General features: G+C 49.1%; 2 protein-coding genes across 2 annotated transcripts; both read right to left on the bottom strand.

The window, feature by feature from the left end:
• LOC119845051 (natriuretic peptides A-like) lies at positions 1–4,792 on the bottom strand. Its single transcript, XM_038376796.2, has 3 exons — positions 4,565–4,792; positions 2,460–2,745; positions 1–201 (listed from the first exon to the last, which is right to left on the bottom strand). Exons 1-3 carry the CDS (start codon positions 4,682–4,684, stop codon positions 185–187), a joined length of 423 nt encoding a protein of 140 aa, XP_038232724.1. The 5' UTR covers positions 4,685–4,792; the 3' UTR covers positions 1–184.
• Positions 4,793–11,502: 6,710 nt separating this feature from the next.
• Positions 11,503–13,181, bottom strand: LOC119845053 (natriuretic peptides B-like). Its single transcript, XM_038376799.2, has 3 exons — positions 12,685–13,181; positions 12,128–12,410; positions 11,503–11,713 (listed from the first exon to the last, which is right to left on the bottom strand). Exons 1-3 carry the CDS (start codon positions 12,799–12,801, stop codon positions 11,685–11,687), a joined length of 429 nt encoding a protein of 142 aa, XP_038232727.1. The 5' UTR covers positions 12,802–13,181; the 3' UTR covers positions 11,503–11,684.
• Positions 13,182–13,660: the final 479 nt, after the last annotated feature.

Here is a 13,660-nt window from a genome sequence, read left to right as displayed (position 1 = left end):
ATTTGAGCATGATTTTTTTTGGTGCTAAAGTAAGAAATGTTCTTATAAAACATCAAATAAATAAATAAATATAAATAAATAAATAGGAATAACTTCTCCATGAGAGTTTAGAAAGCATATGGAAAGCGTCCTGGGAGACATCAGCACTGTAACATGGCGTTCTTCAGAGCACTGGAGAGTTGCCTTAATTCTTCCTGAAACCTGCAAGCAAGTCACAAAATAAGAGTTTTGGCAGGAAAATGGAGAGACCTTGAAAGCACTTTGCTCTGTCTTTCAGTGTTTGCCATCCCCATCCTAGGTCTGTGCTTTGAAAATCAAATCCCCAAGCTGCGTCCTTTTATTAAAACACAGAAGGTGGTTTTGTTGGGTGACCTTTGGCAAACCACTTTGCCTTGCTGTACCTGTTTTCCCATGGGAATGGAATGAGACTTTATTGTAAAGCACATTAAAATCTATGGATGAAAATCACGAAATCAGAGCTGAGCAGTATTGTTAAATCCTGGGTTAATATAAATTGTCTGGGGAAAGGAGGGTTTAAAGAAAGATGCTTCTCTGTGATGGTGTCAGAAATCTTTACCAGGGCTGCTTTTAAAGGACAGTGTCAGTTTAAAAATTATAACTAGGCTTGGAAGGATTAGTTTTTTATCGGTAAATGTCGGTAGATGTCAGTTTCACCGTACATACAAACAAACACACAAAAAATACTACCATGGATTAATCATTGAAATTTACAGCTAAGCAAAGTAAGATGCTGCTTGAGAACTTACTGGAGTTTGATTTAAGGATATTTACTTGATATGTTTTGACATGTGATGTTGACAGCTTGTGTTCCTGACGGTTACAAAACTTTAACTTTTGAATCTCCGTGTCTGCTGTCATAAATTGTCTGTCCCCTCCCCCTGTTAATTTCCTGCCATTTAAAATTGAAAGGATAAAAATGCTTAAAAATAAACATCTATTTTTTTTAGAATTCCAACTGAGAATATCAAATTCTGCCAAGCCTAGTTATAATAAAACAAACTTGAAAATAAACTTATTTTGTTACTAATAACCACTGTAGATTATTAAAAATAGGGCTAGATATTCAGCTGGTGTTAATCAGTGTGGCTCTGTTGAGTTAATGAAGCCAGTTTACACCAGCTGAGGATCTGGCTCTGAAAACTGTAAAAATCTTAGACCATGTCCGCCCCAGGAGCGCTTCATATGTATAGTATACTGGTATTTTCCTGTACCAGTAAAGTGCTGGGCTTTTGCCGGCATAATTTATTCCAATCCATTCCCCCTCTCTGTCCTGAGCAAAACAAGCTCTACCCATAAAAGCACAGCTTCGCTGAGATAACTGCATCTGTACCAGTGGCCTTTTCTGGCACAACTCGGTCGGTCACAAATCATACCTCATTCCGCCCTGAGCAACACAGCCATGCCAGTGGAAGTCTGTAGTGTGGCCATCGCCTAAATTACTTCTCCCCATTTCTGTGGTTGGGTTTACACTTCATACTTCACTCAGATCAGTCAATGAAAACAGACCAGTTCGTATAATTTTCTCAGGTTCTCGTGCCCTAGCTTAAAGGTGCAATGATTCGTTTGCAATCACCGTTAAATCCAAACCAAACACTTATATTGAGATTCGTCTAAATAAATGTCACTAGAACACTTTTATTTTAAACGTTTTCCCCTTTTTTTATTTTTATTTTTTAAAAGCAAAAGCCAAATTCAGGCCTACGCTAATGTGCATCATTTCTTTAAAAGCAAGACGTCTTTGGTAGCAGAAGCATCTCTCTATCCAGGTTTTTATGCTGTGCCTATCACCGTGGTATCCAAGCACCTTGCCATGTCCCTATGCTATTAATATCACTATTTAAATAAGTGTATATAGTGGTACTAATTTGCATGATGATGTGCAAAAATAGGCTGAGATCCTGCATATGGTCCCTTGTGCCCATGCAGCTCTCAGCTGAACAGATCCAATGGCAAGATCAGAGCCATAGACAAGAAGGTCCTCAATGCATAGCGTCTCGATAAGGTGAGATAAACTTTGGACAGGACACAGGCCGCCAGTTCAGGAGAAGGAGGGTGAGGTAGGTTTCAAGGCTGGATTTGGAGAAGGGAGCCTGGTGCAAGGGGGCTGTTCTAGACCTAGGGGTAGATGGTAAAAGGCCCAAAGCCAAGAGCTGGGAAAGGACAGGAAGAGCGACTCAGGCAAAAGGAGTGAGATGTGTAATGAGCAGGAAGGAGGGGAATGGGAATGAGAACAGATGACAGGGTGGTCTGACAGGACAGGGATGTCCATTGGGTTGTCTCTAGGCTGTAAGGTCCATTCAGATATCATCTTTTTGTTCTGAGTTTGTACAGCGCCTAACACAATTGGGGGGCTGGTCCATGACTAATTCTCCTAGAAGCTACGGTAACCCACATAAATAATAATCCATTTATAATGAGTTGGGTTAGGAGGGACTCACCATTGCAGCCCATTCCACTCAGAGAGCCGATCCTGTCAATTCTTCTCCCAAAGCAGCCTGAGTCTCTCATCATCTTGGGAGCTTTTAGCCCCCTCAGTTGCTTGAGGATGGGGTCCCTATAGGACAGAGGGGCGCTGGGGGCTGGCCTGGGCTCAGGCTGCTGGTCACTGCTGTCATCAAAGAGTTCTGGTGGAGTCTCTTGCTGAGCTTCGGGCTCCTGAAGATCAGGGTTGGACTCCAGGGCCTCCATCAGTGAGAATTTGTCCTCCAGCCTCTCCAATAGAGCCTGCGAGAGAAGGGCAGAGACTGAAACACCTGTCCTTGTGAATTTCCCCTTGCCTTCTTACCCACTCAACCTTTGCCTAACCACTGAAAATAGCAGTCATCCCATTGCCACAGGCCTGGGGAGACTGTGTGCAAGACTGGGCTGTAGGGTCACCTCTGTCCTCTTTGTCCAACCCAGACCCTACAGTCTTGTTACTCTGCCCCTGTGTGCCCAGGGGGTTGAGCAGGGTTGTGCTTGGGTCGCTAGCCTAAGCCCCCCTTCCCCACCCCAGCCACACTGCTATTTTTAGCATCCTGGCTCGAGTAGAGCTAGCACATCTCTGTCTACCCCCGCTGAGAAGCACTCTCCCCCGTGCTGTGTAGACATTCCCTAAAATGGAAGGGGTGGTTCACTGCCTCTATGTCCCTTTGGGTCCATCTCTGCTCCAGGTTCTTAGCTAGCAGCAGTGACCTGCAGTGCTCCTCTGTAGCTGGCCAAAAAGCTGCCAGTTCTTTCCCATTCTTTTGCAGACCTCAGAAGGGGTCACCCACAGCTGTCACCTGCCAGGCTGTTGCGAGGGGCTTTATGGAGAGAAACTCTTGATCTCCCCCAGAAGCTGCCCTTGGCGTCGAATAGTGTTGCTCCCCCCTGCGGTAGAGTGGGGTGCACACACCTAGAAAGCCTGCATGCAAGTCTTTGCACTGGCTTCCTGCTCACTTCTGAGGATCACTCATCACTCAAGATGAGTTTTAAAGCCCTGAATAACGTGGAATCAGGTTTCACTTTCAGGGCAGCTCAGAACAGCTCAGAGCCTCTTGCTGTCCCTTCCTAGGGTTCCTACCCCTGCAGGAGTAGCTACCTTCTGGAGGGTGCTGCCTGTGGGATTCTCTCCTCTGGGCACTTTGTGGGAGCCAGAACCTAGCTACGAGGCTCCATGCAAAATTTAGCAGTTTGGCTTAACTTTTGCCTGTTTTATTCTGGGGGGTTATTCTAATACTATTAGGGAGCTTGTTCGTTAAGGGCTTGGTCCTGTGCAGGGCTGCTCATGCCGGTCCCAATCCAGCAAAGCACTTAAGCACATGCTTGACTTTAAGCAAATGTATAATCCTATTGAAGTCACTGGGATCCTTCATCATGCACGAAGGAACCTGAATGTTGGTTGCTATGGCAATGGACACTATAAATCACACAGGTGCATAATAATTCCCCAGCTCTGGGGGCTTTTCTGAGAGAGTCCAGCTCTGTGATCAAACCATTCATTTTTTAAAAGTAATGGATCTTCTAAAAGTTCCCACCCATCTGCCCCAATCCCCTGCTCATCTCCTGCCCATGCAAGCCCTGGGTCTTTCCTCGTGTTTCCCAAATGTGAATGCCCACACTGTCTTCTGCTTCGGTGCACCTGTACTTTAGCAAAAGAAATTGTATGAGGGACCTCATCTCAAAAAACCTATTGTCTCCTCTTATAAAGCTACACTGATCCCTTTATAATTCCTTCTAGAGGAATGTCCCTAAATTCTATTAGAGCCTTAAGGAGAGACAGTTTCTGTATTGAAGAGGCAGATGTTCCACAGCCTCAGGACCCTCTTCTTCCCTGCTACCACCAAGGGTCATCAGATGAACCCACTAGCTGAAGGGATCAGTCCCTCAAGGGTTCTGGGTTCTCTGAAGTGAGAGCCCCGTCTTCATATGGTTTGGAGCTGACTGTGCAAACCGTCTTAAATTGGCTTGTCCCCTATGAGTCTATGCTAGCTACACTACTGCACTGGAGAACGGTGCTGGCACCACACCGCGCTCAGCTAAACCCTAGAAAGTCTAACAACACAAAGCAAAGAGTCCTCACCTCCATGCTGGCCAGTTCTTTGGCAGGGCTGAGGCCGTAGATGGGGTTGGTTCTGCTGGACTGGAACTGGATGAGCAGCAGCAACAGGATCCCGCAGGAAAATGAACCTTTAGTGTCCATCCCTCTGGACTGGTTTGGACGATGGGAAAGTGCAAGCTTCTTCTGAGATGTCCCTTCAGGTCTCTCTTTCTCTCTCTTCCTTGTCCTGTTTTCTCCCTCCCCTGGCTGGTCTTTTATACCATTTGGGTGTGATCCCTGCTTCCTAGGTTATCTGTGGATTTATCGGGGGCACATTCCAGTCCCATGGCAGGCATGCAGCTCTGTCAGGAGAAGATTCCCTTTATTAGCTGTCATTAGGAGGCAGCTGCTGCTGCTGAGGAATGTATGTCACAAGTCAGTGATTTCATGTCACTCTCCCCCCCCCTTGATACCAGGCGCTGAGATTACATAGTCCAGTTGGAAATTCTTAGCAATTTTGTTGCGAGAGACCCCTGTGTTCAGATTCATGGAAATGGGGGAAACAGCCCTGAAACTGCTCTGAATGCCTCTTAATCAGGAGTTTTCCGGAGGGAAATCACCTTGTACAGGGAAAGGAAAAGATCCAAGGCCCAGGCATTGGGGAGGTAGAATCTGAAGAAGACAGAGCTCCTAAAAGTAAATTTGAAGTGCTGGACAATCTCCCCTTCTATATATGGAATATGTGCAGCTGCTGCATACCATGGCTTGTGCTGAAAATCCCAGACCTGGGGCTTTTCTCTTCTCAGTAGCTTTAGAGGGGAATCTCACTATTGGGATTGTCTTTGTTAGTTTGCACAGCCCCTACCACAAAGGGACCCTAATCCTTCTTTCCTCCACCTTCTCCCCTCCATTGCAACACAAATGGAACCTTTAAGCAGATGTTTCAGAGGTGCTGAGTACCCCCAGGTCCCCTTTACTTCAGCGGCAATTGTGGGTACTTGGCACATTTTGAAAATCATGCCACTAGTCTACACAGCTATAAAATCTCTCTCTCTCACGAAAGCTTATGCTCAAATAAATTTGTTAGTCTCTAAGGTGCCACAAGTACTCCTTTTCTTTTTGCGAATACAGACTAACACGGCTACTACTCTGAAATCTCTCTCTCTGTGTATAATATATATCAAGGGCCACATTTTAAAGTCAGTGGGTATCTTGTCTAAGCATAAATTGCAGGGTTTGGCCCTAAATAAATTTGGCTACAGCATGATAAGCAATCACAGGTTCAGGAATAGTCTTCTCTGAGGGCCAGATTCTGATGGCCTTGTGCGGAATAGCACCCCATTCCACAAGTAGTCACACTGATTTCCGTGTAACTGCTACGGTGACAGGTGCTGCTCAGCATGGGTCAGGCCATCCAACTCTGGCCCTAAGAAAATGTGTGAGGTGCACACACAAGCATATATATGGTATAAAACATTTGGTGTGTTTTTTTTCTTAGACTAGTGGCATTATTTTTCTTAGAGATCTGAAGTTTTCAATATTCATTAAAAGCCAGAATACTTAACTATGATTGTCAAATTAGATGCCTTAGAAAAATACTGCTATATCATGAATTCACCCTTCAGCCTTGTGCATATAACACAAGAGCCCATAAAAATTACTCCATTTACAGATTTGCAGGGGAGAGCTAAGCTCCGACACACAACGTTCTATTCTAATCTTACTGAGTGGGTTCTTGTGGAACAGATAAAGCTGGAGCAGGGGAGTGGATTTCTGAGGGAACTGGATTTCCCAGCCTAATCTAAAATACATTTCTTTCATCATATTAAAAAGACAATCAATTATTGAAAAGAATCTCCCTACAAATTATGTGTATATTTACAAATATTTACATAATTATCACTGTTATTTATATTAGTGTGTGTATAATGTAGTTGTATACATACACACACTTTGTGTGTGTATGTAACAGTGCATAAATATATTTGTAGGTGTGTGTAATAAAATATATATATATGAATTTCATTAAAATTACAAAGCCAAGCCCTCAAAATTTAGGAAATGCCAGAATTAAGGGTGACTGTGCACCTTTAAATCAGCCCCCTTGTGCTTTGCTTTATGATAGTAGGTGAGAGTGTAATTAAAGACTATTTCTCCTGCCGCCTCCCGAAACCTCTCCTTCATTCTGTGCACGGGATGGCGGGTGCTCACTTAATGAGCTGCTATTCAATAGTTTTTCTCCTCATTCTTCAGTGTGTGGTCCTAGGCCTTATTTGCTGCACACAGCTCAAACCCTGTTCTGAAGAATTATTAATGCCCTCGTGGGCTTTTCTGTGACACTCATCACTATGTCACAAATATTTATTTTCACAGCACCCTTGTGAGTTGAAGGGGTATTATTCCTGGTTTACAGATGGGGGAGCTGAGACAGAGATTAAGGTCCAAAGTATCCACTAATTTTGGGTGCCCAATTTGAGATGCCTCAGACCTGATTCTCTTATTTAATGCATAAGCCCCTTTGTTTTCAGTTTAAACCATTTTTTTACCAAAAAATTTCCTGGTTTTACGAAAAGCATTATTCAGTTTTTTCCGATTTTCACCCTACTTTTATATCATTCAAATGTATAAAAATAACTTGTTTTATTAGATCTCATGCAATGTATTGTATTTTTCCATGTATTACAATAATACGTTAGTCTGTGTGTATGTGCAAAGCTGCCTGTTGAAGTAAGGTTATGTACTAGTCTCTAGAAGATACACACAATAAACAAACAGGCACACACGTAAGCTCTGAAGTGCGTGTGCATCTGAACGTCCTGATGAATCTCATGGTCACCACGTACACATTTCAAGCTGCTAGCAGATAATGGTTTAAAGATTTGACGGTAAAATGGGAAGAAAACAGAATACATTTCAGAACATAAGGAAGTATTAGAAAGTTTTAAAAAAACAAGCAGAAGAAAAGGATGGAATTTATGAGCTGCAAATGGTGTGGCCCAGTTATTAAATGTAAATATTTATAGGCTAATAGTTCTAAGTCTACAACAGTAAACTTTATTAAAACAAAAGGTTTTATTTGGGGATTAGAGAGATTATTTTCTTAAACTCAGAGGTGGCCTTGTGTTTTGAGTTCTGTTTTAGTTCTGTAGCAAATCACATTGATTAATAATAATAAAAAAAAAAAAGGAGTGCTTGTGGCACCTTAGAGACTAACAAATTTATTTGAACATAAGCTTTTGTGAGCTACAGCTCACTTCATCGGATGCATTCAGTGGAAAATACAGTGGGGAGATTTATATACACACACAGAGAACATGAAACAATGGGTTTTATCATACACACTGTAAGGAGAGATGGACAGAGTTGGCAACGGGCTTTGTTGCAAGGATAGGTTGCAACAAAGCCTGTTGCCAACTCTGTCCACATATCTATTCAGGGGACACCATCATAGGGCCTAATCACATCAGCCACGCTATCAGAGGCTCGTTCACCTGCGCATCTACCAATGTGATATATGCCATCGTGTGCCAGCAATGCCCCTCTGCCATGTACATTGGTCAAACTGGGCAGTCTCTACGTAAAAGAATAAATGGACACAAATCAGACGTCAAGAATTATAACATTCAAAAACCAGTCGGAGAACACTTCAGTCTCTCCAGTCACACGATTACAGACCTGAGGGTGGCTATTCTTCAACAAAAAAACTTCAAAAACAGACTCCAGCAAGAGACTGCTGAATTGGAATTAATTTGCAAACTGGATACAATTAATTTAGGCTTGAATAGAGACTGGGAGTGGATGAGTCATTACATAAAGTAAGGTTTCAGAGTAGCAGCCGTGTTAGTCTGTATTCGCAAAAAGAAAAGGAGTACTGGTGGCACCTTAGAGACTAACAAATTTATTAGAGCATAAGCTTTCGTGAGCTACAGCTCACTTCAAGTGAGCTGTAGCTCACGAAAGCTTATGCTCTAAAGCTTATGCTCTAATAAATTTGTTAGTCTCTAAGGTGCCACCAGTACTCCTTTTCTTTTTACATAAAGTAAAACTATTTCCTCAAGTTATTTCTCCCACCCCACCCCCCACTGTTCCTCAGACGTTCTTGTTAATTGCTGGAAATGGCCCACCTTGATTATCACCACAAAAGGTTTTCCTCCTTTCCGCCCCTCCTTCCTGCCGGTAATAGCTCATCTTAAGTGATCACTCTCCTTACAGTGTATGATAAAACCCATTGTTTCATGTTCTGTGTGTGTGTATATAAATCTCCCCGCTGTATTTTCCACCGAATGCATCCGATGAAGCTAACGAAAGCTTATGCTCAAATAAATTTGTTAGTCTCTAAGGTGCCACAAGTACTCCTTTTCTTTTTGGGAATACAGACTAACACGGCTGCTACTCTGAAACATTGATTAATGAAATTCAAAGTATTACTTCACTGAATACTTTCCCTCCCCATCTTTCCATCCACCAAAATGAACTCAGAAAAATTAAGTTTTTTGGACTGATTTTTCACCTGTTTTTGTTGTTGTGATAGTAAACGCTGACATTCCCAGGAAAAATTAACTAAAATAAAAACTGAAAACAAAGGTCCCTATTAATACACCATTCCAAGCTCCCACTGACTTCAGGAGCAGCTGTGGAACTGAGCCCAGGCTCACAAAATGGGCACCCAGAAAATGAAAAGCACACAATTAGTTTCAGAGTAGCAGCCGTGTTACACAATTAGTGACTACCTGTGAAAAGTGCAATTTTTTTCCCTTTAAATTCCTTTCCCAACATGGCATAGGAAATCAGAGGCAGGGACAGAAGCCTGTTCTTGAGGGCAGCATTCAACTACCTTATCCATGACACACACACACCCCCTTCCTGCGATCTCCTCCCTCCTTCAGGATCCAACGTCCAACTTGGGCAGCAAAAGAAACCCTTCTGACTAGGGCTAGACTTGGCAGCTTGATTCGTGTTCTTTTAAGGTAGTTGGTTTTGTGTCTGTAATAGAGGGCGGGGGTGCCTGCGTGTGAATGAGTGTGTCTGAGAATTCCTGACTGCGACTGCAGCTGTAGTTGTTGGATGTACAGGGCCATGTTCTGCCTTCCCTCGCCCCCCTGGTGGCCCCACTGAGCCTAAAGAGGGGGCAGAACTTGGCCCGTCCTTATTAATGCTGTTAGACTTGTATGTTATTCCTTGCGGGACAAATCCTGACGATCTCACTCAGGCTGCCAACCTCAGAGTTTGTCCCTGTGTAGTTAGAGGGTAGCCGGGCCCTAGCAACCGTGGGGCCCTGAGCCCGGTTCCCCCGTTGTCCCGGCTGCACACGCACCGCTGGCCGGGGGATGCCGTTTGCACCCCGGGAGACGGGCTGGCTCCGAGTCTCGCCCCAGCAGTAGGATCTAAGGGCGCAGGTTGTGAACCCCCTGGTGGGGGGGGGGGGGTTGCCAGGACGGCAGGTAGCTCAGGGCAGCGGGCGCTGTGGCCCCCACCCCCCCAGCCAGGCAGGGCACACACAGCAGGGGGTTATTAGCAGGAGCCCCCTCCCCGCGAAGGAGAAATCCTTGTTCTTCATCGCTGGGACGCCGCTCCTGGGGGCTGGGGCTGCGGGGCTCGTTTCCCCCCCCCGCTCCCAGGCATCTCTTGGGGCCGATTCCTGCTCCCCCATCCGGCCCGAGACACCGATTCGCCAGGGGCCGGGTCCCGGCGGATGGTCACTGGAGGGTGAGTTCAGTGCACCCCTCCCGCCCCCCAATCTCTTCCAGGGTACAAGCTGCATCCTTTCCATCTTCTCACGCCCTGCAGCCTCTGTGCTCCGCGCCCCAAGGGACAGAGCAACTCTGGGGGGGGTCGCTCGGTGCGTGCCCCCCTCTCCCCTCCCAACCCTGCGAGGTGTCAGCCGCCCCCCGGCCAAGCTCTGAGCCCCTCCACTCCCGGAGCTGGGGGCTCAGCCTGGCCCTGACTCTGCTAGGAGGCTCCCTGGCCCAGCCGGAGGCGGGGTCCCTCCAGCCCAGGCTGCTGGGGGGCTCCGCCGGGGTGAACACGCCCCTCTCTCGGCGCCGGGGCTGGATCGCCCAGCGGAGCCGACGGCCGGCAGAGCCGCTGCTCAAGCGAGCCGGCGAGCCCAGGGGAGCCGAGCTCCGCCACGCTCCCAGCCGGCAAAGGGGCCCTCGGCCGGCCGGCTGCCGGAGCCCCGGGGAGCCGAGCCTGGCGGAGGATGGTGCCGCTGGAGGCGGCCCCGGGGAGCCCCTAGCGGATGCCGCGAAGCGCGCACGCTGGCGGCTGTCCAGGGTGCTGAACAGGGCCGAGCCCTTGGGAGCCAAGGCTTCCACCCCGCCCGGCACGGGTCCCCCGTCTCCCCTGGGCGCGGTCCCTCCCTTCAGCGGCCCGCGGGCGAGGCCGCCAGCAGCTCCCCATCGCTCTCGCTGCTGAGGGCCGTGCAGCGAGCGCTCCGAAAGGGCTGGGCTGTTCAGGTGCCGGCGGCCCTGTGCCCTGGGAACGGGGCCTGGTGTGCGCTGGGACCCGCAACCCCGATGCTGAGCGAGCATTTAAACCCAGAGCCCGCCACCGGCCGGTGCCCCGAGGAGCCCAGGCTACTCTGCATTGGAGTCATCTAGCGGCGCCTTTACCAACGAGGAAGGGGGAAGAGTTTTCCCCTCTCAAAAGCACCACTTTCACTGGTGTACATCCGGAGTGACTTCATCACCTCTTGGGGGAGCCACTCCAAATTGACCCCAGTGGAAAATGAGAGCAGAGTTGGACCCTGACCTAGTCAGGGAAAGCGCAGGATGACTTCCCCCAAGTAACCCAGCCCAGTTGTGCAAGTGACGCTTGAACTCTGGGGGGGGGGGCACTTCGCGTGGGGCAGGAAACTGGTCCCAGGTCCCCAACGCCCCATCTGAAGGGACTCGCTTCTCGCAGGCCTGCAGAGTGAAATGAGCGATTTAAACAAAACATTTATTGATACACGCCACGGCCCCCCCAGTAGGCTTGGGGGGGTCAGCTGTTCTCGTCCCAACACCATCGCTGTTCAATAACAATCTGTACAACGCGGATACATCCACCAGACAACCGCTCTGTTTAGGCGTGGCACACGTGTTCCGCTCGGGAGGGGTTAAGTTCCCAGTCCACACAAAAGAGGCTCCAAAAATTCGTGGGAGGCTGCTGGGAAGCTCTAGATTCAGCTTCTCAATCTCCTCTTCCAGGAACCTAAAACCAAGGGGGAAAGAGACACAATGAGCACAACGTTCAGACTGTCGGTTTATCTTCTCGGCTAGAGCAGCTCTGTCTCGGGTTTCTGACCTGTCCCCACGCGGTTGGACAGCTGTCTGCTTGGCCTATGGCTAATATCATGGAGCTGTAGGTACCCACTGTCCAACCCTTTCCTCTCGACCTTTCTCTTAAAGAATCCAGCCGGAGCCAAGGTCTGCCCCACCCCCCACCCCAAGGCAGGGGCTGGGGAAGAATCTTGCAGAGCTATATAGGGCGGTATTGGGTCATCTCTGGCCATACAGTGATTGCCAGACGTGCCTCCTAAGCTTTGTGCTGTGTCCTGGCTACGTGGGGAAGAACCCTAGACGCACAGGGGCTGAAGGCAGGCTAAGGGATCTAGCTGAGACCTACGGGCTCTGTAGATGTTGCACCCAAGTCCTGTCTGAGAGCCGATCCTCTCGAGCCTGGTCCCAAAACAGCCAGAGAAGTGCCGCATCCTCCTGGGAGAAGCAAGGAGGTTCCTCCACTGACTCGCCACAGGATCCCGGGGCTGGAGCTGGGTAGCGGGGCTGCTTTCCGGCTCCACAAGGTCCCAGCTAGGGGCGTCGTCTTCCGCCCAGTAGTCCAGATTCTCCAACTCCAGCGGCTCCCCTTCCTCCCCCTGCGTTTTCTCCTTCAGGAGCTCAAGGAGGTCCTGGAACAAGAGAGGAGAAGACCGTGATCAGCTCCCGCGTAACTGACCAGGGCACCCAGGGCACTCAGTGTGTGTCTGTATCCCTGGGGCGGAGGAGAGGGGGTCTCCATGCGGACCTGTCCTCTCTCGGATTGAAAATCCCATTGCTCAGAAAGGGCTCTGCCCCCCGTCCTGCTTGTTAAGGGCTCCCTCAACACCTTTACGCGGCCTCCGAGGCTGGGGCCAGAGACCCAGCTCCCCACCCCACTCCAGGCCAGCTGCAGCCTCTCCTCACCTGCAGGGACTGGAGCTCCTGGCTGGTGTATTTCCTGGGCAGCGGGTGCCCGCCTGCTGGCCCCTGCGGGATGAGAAGAAGCAGAGAGGCCCAACAGCACAGGGCTGCGCCTTTCATCCTGCCCGATCCCTTGCGCTGCCTCCAGACTTGAGCTCCTTGGTTTGGGCTCGAACGGCTGCTCGGGCTCCCTTTATATATATACCCCCCCTTCACCTCCGGGCGGCTTCCTGCCAGAGCTCGGAGTTCGGGCACTCAGCCCTGATAAGGGAACTGGCTGCAGCCAGTGGCACTCGAGGTCACCCTTTCGGAAACGGTGTGTGTCCCCCTCCTGGAGCCGCGATCGCGATCCTGTTCCGCTCCAGCAGAGCCAAGCAGCCCTGGGGGCTCAACGCATCTCGAATGCCCCCTTCGCAGTCCGGCTCTGGGCAGCGCAAGGAATGAAATGACCGCGTGGTCTTCCCTGTTCCTAGCAGTCGCCATTAGGCTAGATTGATGGATCGCCTGGGGTCCCTTCGGTGCCTTGAGCACGTCCTCCTGCCCCGCTCCCCCGATGGGGGGACACGATCCATTGCTCGCCCCCCGTGGAGGGAAATCAACCCCCCCTCTTGGGCCAGTCTGCAGCCTCCTGTATCTGGAGGAGGGGAGCAAAGGGGTGCAGAGAGGGTTTGGAACCGGTGTCTCTGCTCCGCTTGCGGCAGTTCGCACCGGCAGCGTGTGTCTCTCTCAGTTTGAGCTGTAAAATGAAAGGAGGAAAACAGACAAGTGTTAGGGAAATCTCACTGCCTAGGTCTCCCCCGCCACTGGCAGACCCTGGCCACTGACAGGGGCGTGGGGCTTGCCAGGCTCTGCCATGTTACACTCTGGTCTGGGGGCTATTGGGGTTATTTACTCTGCCGCTAGAGGTGCCAGCCAGCGGTGGCATTAGTTACCAGCTTGCCCTACTTTTTCCACTGGACAGACTGTGCTGCCCTGTTTG

Source organism: Dermochelys coriacea, chromosome 18, assembly GCF_009764565.3.
Source record: "Dermochelys coriacea isolate rDerCor1 chromosome 18, rDerCor1.pri.v4, whole genome shotgun sequence".
Taxonomy (NCBI): Eukaryota; Metazoa; Chordata; order Testudines; family Dermochelyidae; genus Dermochelys; species Dermochelys coriacea.
Note: the sequence above shows the minus strand (reverse complement) of the source record. Positions and strands in the feature narration are given on the sequence as shown.